This window comes from Dasypus novemcinctus, chromosome 25, assembly GCF_030445035.2.
Source record: "Dasypus novemcinctus isolate mDasNov1 chromosome 25, mDasNov1.1.hap2, whole genome shotgun sequence".
Classification (NCBI taxonomy): Eukaryota; Metazoa; Chordata; class Mammalia; order Cingulata; family Dasypodidae; genus Dasypus; species Dasypus novemcinctus.
This window is the reverse complement of record NC_080697.1, coordinates 21138073-21159880: the sequence shown is the minus strand read 5'-3', so window position 1 is coordinate 21159880 and position 21808 is coordinate 21138073. Positions and strand designations below refer to the sequence as shown.

Sequence of the window (21808 nt, the reverse complement as noted above, 5' to 3'; positions counted from 1 at the left end):
TGTTCCCCCACAGTTTTGTTCTGAGACTACCTATTTAGAATATATAATAATATTACTTAAGCTACATTTGCCCATGGCTAGAAACCCAGTGTGTTAAGATCATTCTTAACTGAGAAACAGATCTAGTAATTTTACCTGCTCACCAGATATGTTATCTCAATTTTCAGTGACTGACTCAGAGACATAATGTATCACCACTTTGCAATTCAATAGGACAATTTATTTTTTATTTTTCTTCATGCCCTTTGCTTCACTACACTTATTTATAATACAAATACAGTAGTTACTACAAAACTCACATTATCACATATAATTTTAGTAATCGTTTAATAATATCCCTTCGTACATAGACCCTTATTTATAAATACTGTCACATAAGCTGCTTGTATATACAACAGACATTTTAAATGAAACTTCTGTATAGGCTGAACAAGTTAAGTAGGACCCACTAAGATTTTATTACAAGCAGAATATGACTGCCTTTGCATAAGCAAAAGGAATTTTTTTCTACCCCAAATTTTGCTAATGCACCTTTTTATAGGAGAGAAAAAGATGTAAATGTGGAAGAGTTAGAGTAGATGGGCACATATTACTGACAATATATTTTCATATTTGGTAGATATGAAACTTTTTTCTACTTATAACCTCTCCCTTGGGGAGAAAGGCACCAAGGGGTGGGGAAACTTGTCCTCTTATCCTTTTAGAATATCTCACAACGAATAGAATTCTCATGAATAATAAAGCAGCAGCAAGTATTCATGTTAGACTTGTTCATTATTTGCTATACATTTAAATAGGGAAGTATGGTGGGGGAGGACGTGCTGAAGAGGGCACAGCAAGTTCTAAATTATGAGTAATAAAGAAATTTTAGGTATTCAGATGGAAGCTTTTTGCTTAAAATATAACCTGTTCCCAGTGATTGCTGGTGTCATTGAAATAGTACTCATAAATCTGATTTCAGTTAAACTTTAAAACCGTAAATGAACTCAGACGTGAGTTTGTTGTCACCACAGGCCTTTAAAAACATACACACCCACACTCCAGTAGGCATCTTTGTCAGGGAGTTTGGTCTCAGCCTTGTAGAATATTTAGCCATTGCTTTCTGGCCAAATGACATGAAATAGGGAGTCTTAAGTCCACTTACACTCTGCTGAATTTTAGGTCTGTCTAGAGCATAGCAGATTTGTGTCTAAATGCCACGTTCTTCCTGACCTGTGTCATTCTCCAGAGGTGAAGTACTTTAAACTCCAGCATATTCGGGGTGTTCACGAGTTTACCTGAAGCAGACTTATGTTCTTGAAAATTGAACTAATTGTTGTTTTTCAAAAATCAGACTGAGATCGAAATGAGTCATGTTAAAATTATAAGCACAGCTTCAAGCTGTTCTTTCTATTCTTTCTCTAATGCGACTTTTGAGACTCAGCTTTTATCACTCAAGCAACAGTGTCGACGGTACTGGCTGCCCTATCAGTCTCTGTCATGAAGGATAGCTATCACTATCCAGTATCTTTGGAAAAAATATCTGAAAATGGACTTAAAAATGACTTTTAATAGTCACAAAAAGTCTCACAGGGGAAAGTGGGCTTTGCACTATTGATAATAGGGCAGAAGAATAAAGTGAACATTTTCAATCCCCTTTATTGATCTTGCCAATAAAAATGGACTGCTAATCCAAAATTCAGTAGATTACATGTATCAATTAAAATATTACACTTTTCTTAAGTGATCTTTTCTTCTTGAAGGGAATAGAGCTTAGGGAATTAAGAAATAGCTTGAGATTCTTGAGACCTCACTTTACACGCCCTGGTGTGTGACCAAGGAAGATCCAGTGCAATGCTCTGCTTTAGATTCGTATCCTCTACAAGACATCGCTACCTGCTTACTGGCACATCAATGGGGCCAAAGAATTTCTGTCTTTAAAATGTAGGGCATTTGCCTGCTGTCATCACAATTTTGGCTTTGGGTGGGATGTTTGGTATGGCTATCTTTTTGCATTCTCTACTTCTAGATCCTTTATAGAGCTATTATAATTCACAAAACGTTTAAAAAAACTGCTGTCCATTGTCACGGGTTATCTATAAACTTGAAAAGAGGGATTCTGCTCATGCCTATGGATCGGAAGGGAGGACTTGCTCATCATAACTGCACCTCAACATGGCAGTCTCAAAAGTCTGCCTCTTCTGGGCTTCCTCACCTTGCTTTGGGTATGGGCTCCAAGAGGTGCAAGTTGACAACTGACAAAAAGGAAGTCCACTTAGAGATCACCAAATGTTAGGTGTGATAAAACACAACCTCTAGAAGCTCAGTTTTGCTCTTTTACTTGGCTAATGAGGTTGAAAGAGTAGCAGATACAACGAGAGAGAGAGGTGGTGTGACCCCGAAGGCATGCAGGTCGTGAAGTAGACACAGTTCTCATAGCCCTGCCAGCTTTGCTACTTTCAGGAAACCATCCCATCCTGGATTAACTTCATATTGGTATGTTAATGCTCTTACGATTGGCGGAGAAGTTCTTTGAATAGAAAGAATCATAAGAGAATTGATACTAAACTTCTGGTCTAATTTTGTAATAATAAATAAAACTTGGCTCCCAGGGGTTGTGCACTGAATTAATTGGCTTTGGCTCTAAATGAATTAAGTCAGGGTCAAGGAAAAGAACACACACGAATCAGTCAAGTCCTACTGATCTGGGCTGAGGGTTGGGGTTTATCTTAAGAGAATCACAGACTTCAGAGTTGTAAAGAGCCCTGATGAGTCCAAACCCTTGATTTTTTTTTTTATGAGAAACTGAGAGTCTAAGTAACTTGCCTGAGTCACATAGGTAGGTAATTGCAGTCTGGTACCTAGCTCTCTTAACTTCTGCCCATCTGCCTGCTGCTTTTCAAGGAACTGATGCTTTTCAAGCAGCCCATCCAAAATATGATAGGCATCTGAAATTCTATCAATCTGATCTCAGTTGGCAATAAGCTCTCTTAAAATGTAAATATTCTAGGGAGAGTGAATACCTGGTTGCTAAGACTTAGTATAAATTAATTTTATTAGATAGTCTTTGAATGAATGCCGAGTGAAATCAGCCTACCTAATGAACATTTTAGTGGTAGAGGAATAAATCATTGTGGATAACTGCTTAAAAGGAAGCAGGTAGGCCTAAGTAGATTTATGGAGTGGGAAGATAGCTTGAGGGGGTGTCAAAAAGAGGGTTTTAAGAGATGGCCATGGGAAGGCAGAAAAACAAACTTTCGTACTTGCGGTTTTTTTGAGGTCAGCCTGGTAGTGCCATCTGTACATGTGAAGGTAACACACGTGTTCCACATTTACTGAACATTAAGAAAAAGTCATTGCTTTACTTTTGTGGTTTTAGTTCATGAACTCTTTCCCCTACTACCTGTCTGCTTTTACTAAGCTTTTCAGATGTTTTAAATTTGTTAAGCTGGAGTTAAAATTAACTTTGTACTTGAGTGGTGTATACCCACTCAGTATACCCAATGAAAATGGAATCTTAGTAGAAGGCTGACTATTTGTTCTATGTAATTATCATTTATTTTAGGGCGTCAGATTGAGATTTATGGGTTTTTGTTTTATATATTCACACATCATGGGGAACCATCTGCTGCAATGAAATTACCAAAGTCGAATTCTGTGTTCTTTGGGGACCCATTTGAAAAATCATTTGTTAAAGACAGATTGACAACACACTTCATATGATTTCATGAAACTTGTCATAGAAAGTCTGTTTTTTTCAGAGTAGTCTGAAATCATGTGCATCTTGTTTAGTACTACAAAACTCATACAAATTTTAATCCAGCTAATACTGGAGAAAATCTATTAATATAGCCTGAAATTAGAATAGAATTTCTTAGTGGCATGCCCTGTGAATTTAGATATAAAGCCTCCACATTTCACAGAGAAAAGATAATCTACAGTTACATAATATCTAATAGCCACAGAGTTCACCAGGAACTATATGGAGAGGTCAAAAATTACAAAAAGAATGATTCAAATGGATTACATATTTCATCTCTGTGGTTCTTATTTTTAAATCTTAGAACCTAGTTTTGAGTGTGATAGTCTTTATACTCTTCTTCTGAGCTGAAAGGACTTGGATCTGGTAGGGTTCCTGCTACCATCACTTTAAAAAATCAAGAGATGAGATAAAACATGCACAAATGAGAGATTTATGAGGGCTGGACTTGGGTGGGTATAAGAGCTACCATGGAGCTTTGGTGACAGACAGGTTAGGGAATACACAGGCAAACTCTGACTTTTACAATTCTCCCTACACCTAACCCCAAGTCACTTGATAATTTAAAGAGGGTCAAAGAGCTGACACTCATTTTGTAATCTCCCTGAGGGGCAGTGAGGAAGGGAAGGTGTTAGCCTCATCTTGCATACGGAGACATTGAGGTATGGACAAGGGCCCTAACTGGCAGAAGAGGATCTGGTTTTTCAGCTACTAAGTGGATGATACTCTTCTTAAAAATGTACACATTTATTTCCACACTCTTGATTTGCTCTATTTTCTAGGTGCCACATGTTCACAAACTGACCATTACTCACAAATACCAACCTCCCAAGAGAATGATTTGTGAACTCTTCAGGGACCTGTTTATAGATATGGAATACTAGTAATTATAATAGTGATTTCATTAATATAGCTTTACTACTGCCTGTTCAAGTTATAGGTAGGTAATACACATTATAAACACCACAGTTTCTGTCTGAAGTGCTGCAGTCTTCTGGCTGAGGTGACGTTTGAGTGGACAGTAGTTCAGATTAATATCAGACCTAGGGATTCCACGGAGGTAAGTGAAACATCTTGAGGTGTTCATAGCTCGGGGTGGAGTTATTTACTCATCCACATGTACTATGATTTATGTGAAAATTGATACCAGTGAAGACAATTAGAATAAATCAACAAGTCAATCTCTGTGGCAGTAAGGCACAACTTGAAACTGTAATGAACTTATAGTTTTTAAGAACAGAAGGGGATAAGGTGTTTTCTTTTTTGCTATTATTAACAGTAAAGAGTTGTTTAATTGGTTACTGGTGTGACAAATATAAAATGAATTTTCTCAGTTTTTGGAGGGCTGTTCTGTCATTATAGGAAAAGTGTTTCTCAGGGTATAATTCTTGCTCTTCTCAGGTGGTTTGTGACTTAGGTTAATGTCTATATAATTAGACTCTTTACATATACTACTTGGCATGAACCTAAGCTTCACCAGTATAGTTATTTAGAGATAAGTTCATTGATATTTCATCTCCATGTATGTATGATGAAAGTATTTTTGGCAGTTAAGCAGATAAGGAAAAATGTTCTCCAGGGTGTTAATGTTTCTACAGATGTACACAACTACAGTTCTAGGACAGGCGACTGCATTGAGAGAAATGAACAATCATCCAGTATTGGCTTGGGACATAATGCTTTTCCACATTCAAAGTGATACTTTGATTTAGATAAAATTTTAACTTATCAAACCGAGAAGATGAGCGGAAAAGGTATATTATATATACAGAACAGGTAATACAATTGTCCTTTTGCTTGGGAATGTTGCAGTGCCTAGTAAGGAATACAAAATGCATTCCTCCCAAAGTGATGCTGTGGGCACAGCTACTACCAGGAAAGAAAATGGGCATGGGAATGGAAGAAAACAAGAAAAAAAAAAAAAAAAATGAAAACTCATTGATAATAAAATAGCAAAGGATTATTGCATTAATTCATTTATAAAATTTAACAGATTCCCAATTTGTTTTTATGGAAATAAATTTCATCTGTGAGAACCAAGTTCAGAACTCCTACTGTAACATGTCAGTGTCAACCTAAATACTCCAAGTGTTTCCTAATTCCTTTACTCACTGCTATGCAGAGGAAAAAATCGTTGCTTTAATTTGCATTTGATGGCCACACAATTTATGTGCTTATACTTCAGCAAATTTGTGTTCCCATGTGTACCAGGATCACATGATTAAGGGCAAGAAAATCCAGGAAAACACTGAAAGGAAGGATACTGCATTAGAAACTCTGCTTAGGGTCATTGGGGCACCTGCTATTCCAATGACCCAGTCCATCATTACAAGCAGAAAGTCTTATAACTAAGACCGTTAGAAGATTTTGGCCTAAAACCTATTGGCACATGTGCCTATGAATTGATGTTTCTATGCTTTGATGTATCACTGCTGCTTAATTTTTTTTTTTTAAATGATCAGAATGTTTTAATTCATGGGAACTTTAAAAATAAGTACTTAATAATTTAAATCTGTAGTTTTTAATCAGTAGGAAACCTCACACTCAGTTTTACACTTTCAGTAAGGGTTTTCTTAAGGCATGAGGTATATTAATAAGTTTGGATCTCTGGATCTTTACTGGCATTTCATCATACTCAAAGCTCTCTGAATGACTGCACTTCATTTAGATGAATACATACACATTTCCTCTACACTATCCAAACTATTCGCCACGTTTTTACAATCGGATGAATCGGCACAATCTGAAAGCATCGAAGCAAAGTTTCAGTTATTCGCCTGTGATTTTTCCTTTCGAGTGAACAATATCTTTCCCCATGCTGAGTCAGTACAAGTAACTCCTTTATTTCTGTCCCCTCTCCCCTCCAATGGTTCATGTCCACATCAACAAGATAGGGCAACATCTGTGACTCCAACTATGACACACAGAAAACAGCTAATTCGGACTACATTGAAGCAGAGCACACACATTTGAAAAGAAGCATCTGGAAGTGTCCAGCAACCATGCATAAAAAATCTTACGCGACCCAAGCCGGGCCTGGGACTTGTCCCTCATTTCTTCTGTCGTAAGAATAGAACGAACTCATGCTCAAAACCTCTCTACGGCATTGTGAAAATACAGCTTATAATTGTTTTTTAATGTGGCACTTCAAACCAAGTTGGCACACAAAGAAAAGTGGCATTTGGTCTCTGGTTTGGGGGGGAACGATTACCTCTCCCTCGTGCTCGGGCCCAGGGTTCCTGAGGCAGAGGAGCGGGCGGGCGGCGGCTCAGGGCCCGGGCTGGCTCGCGCGACTCTTCTTCTTCAGGATGGCTTCGTCGTAAGGGCTCGTGCCGGGGGCGGCGCTGGCCTCGGCCGGCAAGCCCTGCTGCTGGTAGCCGTAGTTCACGTTCCCACACGGGAAGTGGCGCAGCCGGAAGAGCGGCACCCCCTTCACGCTGGCGGGCAGCGACGACGGCTCCAGGAGCAGAGAGGCCCCCGGCAGCCTGCCCGTGGCTGCGCCGGGCGGGACAGTACAGGCGCCCTGGCGGCCCGCGCCTCCGCGCTCCCCGTGCTCCTTCTTGGCCGGAGGATTGGTCTTTTTGGCCGGTTTCTCTGTAAACCACGAGCCATAGGTTGGGTTCCACAAGCTGGTGGGTTTGTTTCTGGAGCCCTGCACCTTGTGCAGCTCCGAGGGCGGGTTGGACTGAGAGAAAGCCATATTGACGTGTCCCCCTCCCACGGCCGGCCCCCTGAGGACGCGAGCAGAGACCTGGGCCGCGGGCTTCTTGACCGCTCGGGCAGAGGCGGGCGCGGGCACGGGCGCGGGGGCAGCTGGAGCGGGCGCCTCCTCCCGTTGGGCTGGCTGAGGAGAGACTAAGAGAGGGGGCACGCCCTCGGGGTCCTTGGGCCTCATGGGCACTTTCTCTTCTTCCTCCACAAGTGGGCCGTATTCCACTGGCAGAGCGGTGTTGATGACGTCTGGGTCCTACGGGTAGGAGAAATGACTTGAGTAAAACTCTGAGTCACAGACGAAATATGCTGGATCTGGAAGGTAATCTAGAAGTAATCTGTCCGAACTTATTTTACAGGTGAGCTAAACCCACGCCTATGGAGAGTATAACCATTTGGAGACACCGGGATGAGCGATGAATGTAAAATCATCCTTATCCCTGAAGAACAGAGAGATAGGTCCTAAGTTGGAACCGTGTGCCGGGAGCCACCAGAGCTGCTGGCAAGTAGCCACCTGCCTGGGGCAGCGGAGTGGAGTGATCATGTGGTCAAATCATACAGGTGAGTGAGTGTTTTAAAAAGTTAGAGACTAGTTTCTGCTTTTCTGTATTCCATTCCCAGTAAATTAATTCCGACTGAAAAGAAAACTCTATGTTTGGATGACATCATTGCATGGACATATATCACAGAAAGCAGCATTTTAACTTGTTTAGATGAGAGGGGCCCTTTGTGAAACCCAGGAAATACTGAAATGCTATATGAGTAACAACAATTACAGTAGTAGACTGTAATGTAGAAGAGCAGAAGCAATTGTAAGGGGTTTAAGGAAATTTTGTGGAAAAAAATTAAATTGGGGGGAAATTTAATTCATTACTATTTTATGCAAACTGGGAAGAAACCTCCACTTCTTGAGTTTAACAGAAAAACACATGGGCCCAGTCTTCAGCAACAGAACAGTTGAAGAATAAAAAATAAGTACCTCCTGATTTTCTTTTTTTCAAATTCTTTAGTCCCCTCTCTTAAAAATTTACAAGGTGAGTTATTTAAAATATAACCACCTGCTTTTAACAGGGACGTTAAATACTTTGGAGCAAAATTACTCTAAAGCAGGAGTTCTTAACCAGGGGGCCACCCAAGGGGTCTGTGGAAAGATTTCAGGGGGTCTGTGAGCTTGAATTGAAAAAAATCAACTTATCTTTATTTACTCTGACCTCTAACTGAAACCTAGCATTTCCTTCATTTATGAATGTGTGCAATAAATAAATTACAGTAGTATTCATTCAACCTTACGGCAAAGGGGTTCATGAAACAAAAAAGGTTAAGAGCCCCTACTCTACAGTATCTACATTTAAGTGGGTGGTTTCCATTTATTACAAAATAACCACCTAAAATGTCACTGAAGAATCCCAAATAACTTGATGAATGAAGTCCATCTAGATAAAAGGCCAGTTCACCAACTTTGGAGTTGAAAGTGCTTGTGAGGATGGAATAGGCTAGGAAATTAGTTTGAAGCCATATACCTTTTTTTTTTCTTTCCGTAATTAAGATGGGATTTAGAAAGGTAGTAATTCACCTCTTCTAAAATATTTTCCAGAATGAGATATCTGGCAGATTGAGAGCCAAATAAAGCCAATTCCATGAAGAGAGGAGATATCTGAAGGAACACAGTCCCTGAGGGGCACTGGGTGATGGAGGTCGAGGGTCAGCCTTCAAGAGGAAGGGGATACCACCCCTGCTGGCCTGGGAGGAAGGTGCTAAGAATGGGTGCTGCTGCACTTGGCAGGCAAGAGTGGAAGGAAAGTGAGGGATGCTCACTTGCTAGCCTCTGCTTTCTCAAAGAGGCAGGAAGCATAGTGATCTAAAATGAGGGAGAGAAGCGAAAATTTATAGTAATTGCAGAAGGAAAGGGGCGTGAGATCTGCAAAGGTCCCATCAGATTGCTAGAAAACTGTGTGCTTGGACAACCTCTCAAAGCCTCATCTCCTCTGTAAAATAGGGATACTATACTAACCCCAAAGAGGACAAAAAGAGATCATGCACATGAAAAGCAATTTCTGTGTTATAAACGCTGTGCAAATGCTATTGATGATGCTGAAATTTTTCTAGATTACTTTGAACTTTCCTTCAATCCCTCTAACATATAATTTAACAACTGTATTCTGTTAGTTCTTTTACATGTTATTTCTCCAGCTAGGCTGTAAACTGTTTGAGAGCAGGTGTTTTCCATACCTCTCTGAAGCTCCAATTTTGTCTAGTAAAACATTAGGTACCCAGTAGGGACTTAGTTAATACTGTGATTCAAAATGATTCTCACTCTAATATTATGGAGTGCCTGGTGTGGTGACACCTGCTGGTGGAGAAAGTGGCAGTTACCTGCATTTATTTTACAGAAAGGGCAAAATGAGACACCAAGCATTTCACTTTATAGATAATTAACGTCCATTATCATGATCATACATTTTATCATCCAGCTGGGTTAACTTTTATTTCACATTTTGGCATTTATCGTCATCAAGACTTTGCCATGTAGAGTCAATGCAAGGAAAATGTGTTTTTACCTGGGTGCAGTATTCGATCCTCTCCAAAATTATGGCAAAGTTGGGCCTGTCTTCAGGCTGATGTTGCCAGCACTGAGTCATTATCCGGTACCTAAAAGAATAGACATGCATTCTAATCAGGATGCAGTAAATCATCCTTGATTTAATAGATGAAAGATACATTTTATCCTCCAGCACTTTTCTAAATGGGACCAGGTGGCGCCTCATCTAGGTCCTCCATAGGTGGCAGGTGCTGCCCTCTGCTGCTGGGTCAAGGACTGGTGTCAGAGTGCCCAAACTCAGCACAGGCATCCTGGCAATTCCATTCAAGAGGACGCCTCTTGTTCCATTCTGAAATTAAAGCCACAGCCACGTCTGGAGCAGAATATTCTAATGATACGCCCCATCTACCTTGCTGGGGATGGCAGAAAACCCACGGAGTGGCGATGTTTAAAGGAGAAGCAAGGTACTATGGTATAAGAGATTGAGTCTGGGACATGGACTCAGTAGGTGCTCAAGCAGCCAGACAAATGGAAAGCTTTCCGTGCTCTGCCCAATTGCTTTTGGGGAGCCAGAGAGCTCACCCGTCTCCCTAGAGTCACAGCTATTTTCGTATCTTGGGGAATACTAAATGAGGTCAGCCACCTGCCCCTCATCCTAAAGTACTGAAGCATATGTGGCTGTAGATACTTTTTGAAAAACCAACAAAACAAAAGCCGTGCTTGGTGACTAGTAGAAAGGTTCCTAAAAGAGTCATACACAGGCCCAGGGCAGTTCTTTGGTGGGTCCATGCGGCCTCCGCTTGTGACGAACTCCAGCACTTCCTGGTTGCTTTTGCTAGGGTAGGGCATGTATCCAAGGGAGAATATTTCCCACAGCAGCACTCCAAAGGACCTGTGCACAGGATGGAAGAAGGTATGGAGGTATAGGCAGAGGTATATATTGACACACACACATATATACCTACATATGAAATCCGGCACATGCACACACTCAGAGACATGAAATTTTTATTACCATTCTTTTCATCAGGCATGTTTCCACAATAGAGAACTTTTAAAATACAGAAAAACAAAAAGAATGAGGCACTATGACATGTAATGCTCCATGAAACATAACTCACATGTCAATTTTTTGTTCCAGTTAAATTCCTGTGCCTTGACTTTTTTTTTTTTTAGGAGGTACCAGAGATTGAACCCAGGACCTTGTAATAGGAAGCAGGCACTCAACCACTGAGCTACATCTATTCCCCTGTGCTTTGATTTTTTTTAAAACTTAATTTCAATTCTATTCAATATGTGATATTGGACCTTGATTTTTTTTTTCACATTCCATGTTTTAGCATGAACATTTTCCATGCTAATACAAACTTTTTATAGAGTTAGAAATGACTGCAAAACATTCCACTGAGTGGTCATACCATTCATTTGCCTTGTCATTTTGCTATTGTTTTCATTTTTGAAAATGTTTAAAATAATGTGGTGAACATCTTTGTGCATTTTTTAAAATGACAATTTCCTTAGGATAATTCTCTAAATATTGGATTATTGTACTGGGATTCTTAGATCAAAAGAATATAAAACTGAAAGTTCTTGGTGCTATTGTCAATTTGATTTCTAAATATGTCATTTAAACACGTACTACCGGAAATTGTACAAGAGTGCTTCAGATACTCTCCCCAACACTGAGTATTATTATATAGAAGAGAACGTTTACTGATTTTAAAGCAAAAAAAATGATAGCGCTCCTTAAGTTGTCTGTTGACTTAAGTAATTAGCATGTTTGAATTTTTCCCAAGTGTTTATTAATTTGATTCATTTCCCTATGAGTTGTCTTCATATCTTTTGCCCATGTTTATCCAGAGGGGAATATTTCTTTAGTATTGATTTTCTTTTTGGTTTGTAGACACTATATATCAGAGACATGAATCTTTTTTCCATAAATTAAAACAATTGTTTGTTTTAAAATTCTATTTTTAGCATAAGGTAGCCAACTCTATTGATTTCTTTCATTTGTGATTTCCTCCATCAATTTTATAGATAATGGAATCTTCCCTTCACCAAAGATTAGGTGAATATTTGTGATTTTCTTCTAGTGTTTGTTTTTCCTTTCTGTCTTCTGATACCCAACTGGAATTTAACTTGGTGTATAATGTGAGGTCAGAATCTAAAATGAGTATTTTTTCCAAACAACTATTCTTTTAACACTATTCATAAAGTGATTTCCCCCTTATCTATTGTCTTGCAATTTAAAAGTAGGCCTGTTTCTGTTTATTCTACTTCTATTTATTTTTCTGCTTCTTGCATTAATACTGTTTTACTTTTCATGTATTTTGTTTTAATATCTGGTAGAACATATTTCCCTTGTTTCTCTCTCTCTATTTTAATGTACTTGATTTCTCATTTGTTATGTTTTAAATGAACTTTAGTATATTTTTAAATAATGTTCCAAAACTCAACTCTTCTGATATTTTGTTTAGAAATTGATGTTAAATCTTTAATTTTATGGTTAGCTTTTTGACACAGTTTGGCTTTGTTTTAGTATCTCTTAGTTTTCTAATGGTCATAATATTACCACAAATATTACAGAGAACTATAACGCCCCCCTCTTCTAAGGAACAACAAGTGCTTTCATTGGCCTTATCTTGATGAAATTCCAGACTCCTGTGAGGAGGATTAGGCAAAGATATGTTCCATATTTTCAAGCAAGAAGCCTAAAACAGAGGATACTATGGAACAAATTTTAGACAGATTGGAATGCATTATCAGATCTCTTGATTCCACTACCTACAAATTGCCTGGCACATATATTGTGTCCTCTGAAATGGCCTGGTACGTATGTTATTCCTTTCTGTGTGGTGACCTTCCTGCCCTCCAAGAAACTGACAGCAAGGACTAGAGAATTCCAGCTCTGTATTTTATGCCTGTCTAGATAGTTGATGGAGAGCTAGAAAGCTAAAGAGAGAGATATACTGACAGGTCATAGGATGTGTTGAGGAAAGTAGTATATAATTTTCTTGGTTTTGAGTTTAAGGGAGCAAAAAGTGGTGTTTATCATAGAACTTTGACGATTTCAAGAAAGTAGGGTTGCGAGATATAATAAAACTACAGGATGCCAAGTTAAATTTGGATTTTATATAAACAGCATATAATTTTTACATAAATATGTTGTCATTTATCTGAAATTCAGTTTTAAGTGGTCATTTTAATTTTATCTAGCAATCCTACAGTAATTTTGTATGCCAGATGGTTCTTTAATCACCTATAAGCCTGTCCGAAATAGGAGCAACAAGGTCCAAAGCTTTGCACTAAAGCACCCAAAATCGAATAAAAACAAATATTTTAAAAATTCCAACCTGCTTGTCTGGGTTCTAGAGTTGTTCTACCTTAAATTATAGATATAGCAAAAGTGGTTGCTGTTTAAACAGCTATTTTTAATATTTGAATCAAGAAGAATGACAATATGATGAAAGGGATTTTATTTTTTAAAGGAGGAACCGGAGACTGAACCCAGGACCTCATAAATGGAGGCAGGCGCTCAACCACCGAACTACATATGCTCCCCTGAAAGGGCTTTTAATCCACCTATTGTGCTGACTGGACTTGCTATCAGTGTTTTTAATGCTAAATTTTATTTTCCTTTATTCATAACCAGAAGGTGGAAGTTGCTTCCAGGTGTGGGCGCTCTTAGGAAAAATGGGAGCCCAGAGTCACTGTATTATATTCAGATGTCCAGTCAGCAGATGCCAAGGTCTCTTGCAGACTCATAATATCAACTGCTTACTCAACATCTCCACTTGCCTGCTAGTAGGCAAATCCAAGTTAGAATGTCCAAAGAGAACTGCCTCCACACCTAAGCCATGTCCTCCTCCACTCTTGCCCACCTGGTGGTGCCGCCGTTCATCCATTGGCTCAAGTCACAAGATTGGAGCCTTTCTTGGTTCCAAACTTTCCCACATTCGTCATTCAGCAAGCCCCGTTCACCCTGCTTTCGAGATAGATATTGAATCTGAACACTTCCCACTACTTCCATTGCTACCACTAAGCCAAGCCCCTCTCATTTCTCACCTGCAAATGTAGAGTATTTTTGCTAACTGGCTTCCCATTTTCCCCTGCCCCCTCTAGTCAATTTTCAGTGGCAGCTGGAGTGATCTTTTAAAAACAAGTCACATGGACAGTCCAGAGATTCAGGTCCCCTGAGCATACACCAAACCCCAGCGCCAACCACAGGTCCAGTAAAAGTAACAGGAGAGGCTTGTGAACAAAGATTATATCTGAGTTCAACTCTATCACACTCAGGAACACAAACTCCAAAGTAGGGCCAACTGATGGCACTGAACTCTATCTTCCATGACCATAGAATCTGTGGGTCTCTGGAGCCCTCAGAAGAACCAATACCTGGGCTTTTATCTACTTTGGCTGTCTCTAGGACCCTGCTAAGAGGTGCATAAGAGCAACCCCTCTGATGACCTCCCGACTCTTTTGGAGACTCATAGCCATATAAACTCATTTGTCCTTTTGATTTCCCCCTTTTACTCAAGATCAAAAAGCATTTTTGACACCCAATATAATGTGTAAACTGAAATATTCTGCTGGTCTGAGTTGACCCTTTTATTCAAGGTCATTTTCTAGTTACATCATCAGCTGGTAGTGGGTAGTAATCCCTCAGTGCCAGGGAGGCTCATCCCCAGGAGTCATGTTCCATAGTCAGGCCCTGGGCCTCAACAAACCTGCAACTACTAGTCTCTGGTTTAATGAACTTACTCTAACCAGCTAACAGGGAGGTAAGAAAAGTCAACCACCACACCAGAGAGCCAAGAGTCCCTACAACTGCAAGCAGGAGAATTGCATCCATCATCCATGTGGAATCTAAGCCCCCTCTTGATAGAGAGGTGGAGTGGACATAACCATCCCAGGGTCCACAGGATGGAGGAATAGAGTATGGATTAGAGTGGACTTACTGATATTCTATTCTGGAACTATTGTGATTAGTAATGGAAGAAAATGTAGCATTAATGTGGACAAAGTGGCCATGGTAGCTGCTGAGGGTAGGGAGAGGGAAGAAGAGATATGATGTGGGTGCATTTTCAAGACTTGGAGGTGTCCTGGGTGGTACTGCAGGGACAGTTGCTGGACATTGTAGGTCCTGCCATGGCCAACTGGGTGGACTGGGTGAAATTGTAAACTACAATATAAACCACTATCCATGTGGTGCGGCAGTGCTCCAAATGTGCCATGATGATGAAAGAGGTTGTTGATGTGGGAGGAGTGGGGTGAGGTGTGGGGGCTATATGGGGACCTCATATTTTTTGAATGTTAAAAAAAAAAATCACACTTCCACTTAGAGCCCTCCACTACCATCTGCTTGTGCTCAGGATGGAACCCACATTCTTTAACCTGGGTGGCAGGCCCTACACTGTCTCTTCTTGCCCATGTCTTTCATCTCATCCACACATACCACTCTGCTCACTTAGCTTACCCAGGAGGACCTGCTTTCATTCCTCAAACAAGCTGCTCTTCTGCCTCTGACCCTTTCCACACCATTCTCGCTCCTCTTGCAAAGCCTTTCTCAGCCTGGTACATGGGTTGTTCTTTCTGCCATAGACATGTTGAAGCGTTACCTCCTCCAAGAAACCTTCCTGGCCATCCTTCCTAAAACGCCCCCCTCCTCTGGCCCCCACACTTTTATCCCCTTACTCTGTTGTTGTTGTTGTTTTTTAAAACCTTCATAGCACTTAATTGTATCTGGAATTATTTATGTGTCTTTAAAAACTTTAACTATGAAGCAATTTAAAGAGTTGACGCTGGGGGTTGGTGAATACTCAGGAGACTTGAATCTCTGGACTGGCCATGTGCCAGCTGGGCCCTCAGCCTCAGCAGAATTGCAGCTCCTACTCTCCGCTTTGTTGGACTTACCCAGGCCAGTTAACAGGGAGGTGAAGATGGTCAACCTCCACATCCGGGAGCCAAGAGTGCCTACAACTGCAAGCAGGAGAATCCCATCCATCAACCATGTGGCATCTAAGCCCCCTCTCAATTTAGAGATAGAGTGGACATCACCATCCCAGGGTCCACAGGATGGAGGAATAAAATATGGATTAGAGTGGAATTACTGGTATTCTACTATAGAAATATTGTGACTCTAACAAATTGAAGAAACTGGCACTGATCTGGAGAGAGTGACCATGGTAGTTGCTGAGGGCAGGGAGAGGGAAGAAGAGGTGTGATGTGGGGGCATTTTTGGGACTCGGAGTTGTCCTAAATGGTATTTCAGGAACAGATGCTGGGCATTATATATCCTGTCCATAACCCACTGAATGTACTGGGGGAGAGTGTAAACTACAATGTAAACTATAATCCATGTGGTGCAGCAGTGCTTCAAAATGTATTCACCAAATGCCATGAATGTGCCACAATGATGAAAGAGGTAGTTGATGTGGAAGGAGTGGGGGGATGGGGTGTGAGGTATGTGGGAACCTCTTACATTTTTTTGTGATCTACGTATCTTAAAAAAAAAAAAGGCAGTTAAATTTAAAAAAAAATTTTTTTAAGATACTAGGGAGTAAATGGCTTTCAAAATGAACCCCCCTCCAAAAAAAGTAAAGGTAGTAATATAGCAGAGACCTATGTATCTGGAGGTTAATATTTTGCCCTATTTGTATCAAGTCGTACCTCTCTTTTTGAATAAAATACAAGTAAGATGCATCCTCCTCTGTTTCTCCTCCCTCCCCTCTACTGAAGTTAGAATGTATCATTCCCATGTATGTTTGTGTATTTTTGCATTTTTTTACAATGAGTGAAAGCACAAATAATAATGAATCAAGACTATAGACAAATATTTTTATATTACAAAATTATACATAAATTGTATTCTATCATATATCCTTTCTGCAGCTTGCTTCGGCTTTGACATGTATCCATGTTGTTGCATGTAGTTATAGTGTTTCTTTTATCACAGTTTTCTATAATATGCATAAACCGGTTTAATTTTTCCATCTCCCCACTTGAGGGACAGTTAGTACGTTTCTGCTTTTTCCCTGTTATAAACACTGCTGCAAATGGAACATTCTTACCCAAGTCTGTTTGTGTCAAACTCTCTCTAATGCAGACACCTAGAAGCAGACTTGCAGAGGCATAGGCTATGCAAGTGTTCAGAATGACTGGGTGTTATTTAAATTACTCTCCCCAGGTGGATAAGTTAGGCCAGTGGTTCTCTAACTTTGGCGCACGTCAGAATCACCTGGAGGACTTGTGAAAACCTGGATTGCTTGGCCCTGCTCCTCGAATTTCTCTTGCATTAGGTATGAGGTAATGGCTGAGAATTTACATTTTTTGTAAATTCCCAGGTGATGCTGATTCATGGGCCATACTTAGGTTAAGCCAAATCTTAGGGGCTTAAAACAACCAAGGCTTCTCATTCACATTCAACCTGGTCAGAAAGGGACCTCTTTATAGTGATTCCCCCATCTTAGGACCGTATCTCAGTGCAAGGCTTTCAGGAGTTTGAGGACATTTGTCCATGGTCTTCTTGTGTTTTCTATACTCCTTTTGAGAAATTTGATGCCATTTTGATTCTGTGGCCAGTTTTACAATTAATTAATTAATTTCATTTTTCTCCTTGGAAGCTTGCAGAATTTTTCTCTGTATTGGATCTGAAATTTCACACTGATGTGCTCTTAGGTGGCTCTTTTTATCCATGGTGCTTGGCACTTTGTGGATGCTTTTACTCTGAAAATTTATATCCTTCCATTCTGGGAAAGCTTCTTGAATTATTTCTTTGATAATTTTATTCCCTTCGTTTCCTCTCCTCATTCTTTCTGGGACTCCTATTTGTCAGCTAATTGGATTTATTGGTCTAACCCTCTTACTTTTCTTTCCTATATCCGATCTCTTTATTATAGTTGTCTTATTTTCTAGAAGATTTAATTAAATCTATCTTGCAACCTTTACATATTTTTCTATCACAGTTTAGAAAAAACAACTTTGATTTTTACTGCGGTTTCAGAGTTATAGAAAGATTGTGAAGATAGTACAGATAATTCCCATTTACCCTGCCCCCAGTTGCCCTTAATTTTAACATTTGTTAACCTTTGCTAACAGTTGTTACAATTAATGAGCCAATATTTTGTTATGAATGAGTTATTATTTAGTTTTTAAGTTATTTAGCTATTACTAAAAATCCTTGCTTTGCTCAGATTTCCTTAGTTTTTCCCCTATGTCCTTTTTCTGACCCAGGCCTTCATCCAGGATCCCATGTTACATTTAGTTGTGACCTCTCCTGGGCTCCCCTGGACTATGCTGGTTCCTCAGAGTCCTTGATTTGATGTCCTTGTTATGAGGAGTACTCAGGTATGTGGTAGCACGTCTCTCAGTTGGGATTTGTCTGCTGTTCTTCTCCTGGTTAGACAGGGATTATAGGTTTGGGGGAGGAAGACCACAGAAGTGAAATGCCATTCCCCTGCCTCCTATCAAGGGCACTCTTGATTTGACCTTGGTCGCCTGATTGAGCTGGTTTGTCAGGTTTCTGCACTGTCAGCTTTCTCTTTGTACCCCTTTCCATAGTTTACTATTTGAAAGGAAGTAATTATATGGAGCCTATGCTTGAGAAATGGGGAGTCCACTCCACCTCCTGGAGGGCTGTATCATCATGTTTTATTTCCAACAGCCTGCATTTAAAATAGCTTTTAGTCTTTGATTTGTGGTTGCAACAATTCATCTTTCTGGGGATATTATAGTTTTTATAAGTGCTCCTTAACTTCTCTATATTTTTCTGCTCCAAGTTCCTTTGGTATGTTTTTGGTTTTTTTTTTAATTAGACTGTTTTCTCAGACATTTGGTGATCTTGGCTCGCTGTTCATTTTTGGAGTCTGGAACCCTGAAAAGCTGATTGGAAACTCAATGTAGGTGAGGCAATGGGGACTGCTTCATTGGTTATGTTAGTCTCCTGTGGCTGCTGCAACAGAGTAACAGAAATTGGGTGGCTTAGAGTAACAGAAATGCTTTCTCTCACAGCTCTAAAGGACAGAAGTCGGAAATCAGTTTCACCAGAAGGAAATCAAGAAGCCAGCAGGGCAGCACTCTCTCCAGCAATTCTAGGGAAAACTACTCCTCATCTCTGCCAGCGTGGGGGGTAAGGGGGGCTGCCAGCACCCTTTGACTGTGGCCATGTCACTTCAGTCTTAACCTCTGTGGTTACTGTGCTTCCTCATCTTCTGTGTGTGAAGTTTCCCTCTGCCTTCCTTATAGGATTTAGGACCCCCCCGGAAAATCCACGATAATCTTCGAGGGCCAACATCCTTAATCACATCTACAAAGCCCCTTTTCCTAGAAAGTAATAGTTACAGTTCCAGGGATTAGGAGCTGGTAGCTTTGGAAGTCCATTATTCAGCCTACTACATTGGACAAACTCAAGTGTCAGTATCTCGTTATTCACGTCACTGGTCAGCTCCTACAAACAGGAACTCTACTCTCCTGCCAGGAGTTCTTGGAGCTGAAGAGAGGAACGGGCCCATACAACCTTACGTAGTGTCTTAGATGCCCAGCTGCTAAAACAAATGGGTTGGCTTAAAAAAGCAGGAATATATTGGTTCATGGTTTTGAGACCACAAGTCTAAAATCAAGGCAACAGCAAGGCAATGCTTTCTTCCCCTAGACTGTGGTGTTCTGGGGACTGGCTGGTGGCAAAATTTGTTCCTTAGCTTTTTATAAACTTACTTAAAATTTTTTTAAAACTAGAGACGTTGTACAAAAATCATGCAGAAGATACAGAGGTCCCAATACCCTCCCTTCCATAACTTTCCCTATTATTAACGTTTTGCATTAACATGGTACCTTTGTTATAGTTAATGAAACAATAATATTATATTTACACTAGTACCTATAGTGGGTAGTTTACATTAAGGTTCACTGTGTTGTATGGTCTTTTATTTTTAAAATTGTGTTCTAGTAATACCTACATATACAACCTAAAATATCCCTTTTTAACCACATGCAAATATAAAATTCAGAAGTGTTCATTGCATTTACAATGTTGTGGCACCATCACCACCATCCATTACCAAAACTTTTCTGTCACCCCAAACAGAAACTCCATACCAGTTAAGCATTAATTCCCATTCTCTACCCTCAACCTGTCCCCTGGTTACCTGTATTCTAGTTTCTGACTCTATGAATTTGCTTAGTCTAATTATTTCATATCAGTGAGGTCATACAATATTTGTCCTTTTGTGCCATATTTCATTAAGCATGATGTCTTCAAGGTTCATCCATATTGTCACATGTATCAGAACTTCATTCCTATTTATAGCTGAATAGTATTCCATTGTACATATATACCACTTTTTTGTTCATCCATTCATTGGTTGATGGACCACTGGGTTTCTTCCATCCTTTGGCAACTGAATAATGCTTTTATCAACATCAGTATACAAATATCTGTTTGATTCCCTACTTTCAATTCTTTTGGGTATATGCATAGAAGTGGGATTGCTGGGTCATTCTATATTTAACTTTATATGAGGAACCACCAAACTGAGTTTTCTACTGTGGCTGCACTATTTTACATTGCGATCAACAATCAATGAGTATTCCTATTTCTCTACATCTTCCCAAACACTTGTTATTTTCTGTTTTTCATTGTAGCCATTCTAGTTGATGTGACATGGTATCTCATTGCAGTTTTGATTTGCATTTCCCTAATGGCCAATGATGTTGAGCATGTACTTTTTAGACATTTGTGTATCTTTTTTGGAGATATGCCTTTCGAGTCTTTTGTCTATTTTTAAATTTGATTATTTTTTCCTTTTGTTGCTGAGTTGAAGGATTTCTTTATATATTCCAGAGGGTAAACCCTTATCAGATACATAGTTTCCAAATATTTTCTCTCATTCTCTAGGCTACTTTCATGATAAATTTCTTTGATGCACAAAATTTTTAAATTTTGATAAGGTTCCATTTATATATATATATATATATATTTTTTTTTTACTTTGTTGTTTGTGCTTGTGATGTAAAGTCTAAGAGACCAAAATCTAATACATGGTCCTGAAAAAACCCCTTATATTTTTTCTAGGAGTTTTATAGTTTTAGTTCTTATATTTATGTTTTTGCTCCATTTTGAGTTAATTTTTATACATGGTGTGAGGTGGAGAACCACTTTCATTCTTTTACATATGGCTACCCAGCTTTCTCTACACTGTTAAAGACACTAATCTTTCCCTATTGAGTGTATCTGGAACCCTTGTCAAAATCAAGACTTCTAGGAAGATAGTGGACTAGAAACATATGGGACTCTTTTCTCTCCCAGAAAAATAGTTAGAGGACAGGCAGAAATGGCCTGGAAAAAAATCTTCTAGGGTTTAGGATACCAGGGGAAGGCTGATAACTGCCCAGAAGAGAGAAGGGCAAAGGTAAAGAATTACCGAACTGTTAGTTAATAGTGGCAGCTGCTATGGCCAGCACCCTCTCCCACACTAAAGATACTTCTGAATTCTCAGGCCTCTGAGCTGGTGACTACAATCAAAGGGGGCTGCAGGGATCCACCCTCTCAAGAAAAGTAGAGACAGAGACACAGCCTAAGGCAGACTCAACTTTTGAACCACAAATTTGGTGTGCTGGATTCCATGAGCCCAGGTGGGGCCACACCATTGTTTGTCTTGGGAACAAGCTTGGGACTAAAGAGATCCAGGAGTAAAGAGATCTGACCCTCCCCATCTCCCTATCTACTAACAGGGACTTATAGTTGAGGATGCAGAGGGCAGTGAAATTATTTCCTCCAGGCAATAACCTCTATCATATTGATCCAGTCCATGTTGCACAAACAC

General features: G+C 39.8%; 1 protein-coding gene across 1 annotated transcript in view; it reads right to left on the bottom strand.

Moving 5' to 3' along the window:
• Positions 1–4993: 4993 nt before the first annotated feature.
• The window catches only part of ALK (ALK receptor tyrosine kinase), a 769970-nt gene continuing 753155 nt past the window's right edge, over positions 4994–21808 (bottom strand). Inside the window, exons 27-29 of the mRNA XM_004452341.3 lie at positions 10747–10881; positions 10009–10099; positions 4994–7706 (exon numbers count right to left, since the gene is read on the bottom strand). Coding sequence (XP_004452398.2) covers positions 7008–7706; positions 10009–10099; positions 10747–10881 — 925 coding nt within the window. The 3' untranslated portion in view covers positions 4994–7007. The remainder of the gene's footprint in view (positions 7707–10008; positions 10100–10746; positions 10882–21808) is intronic.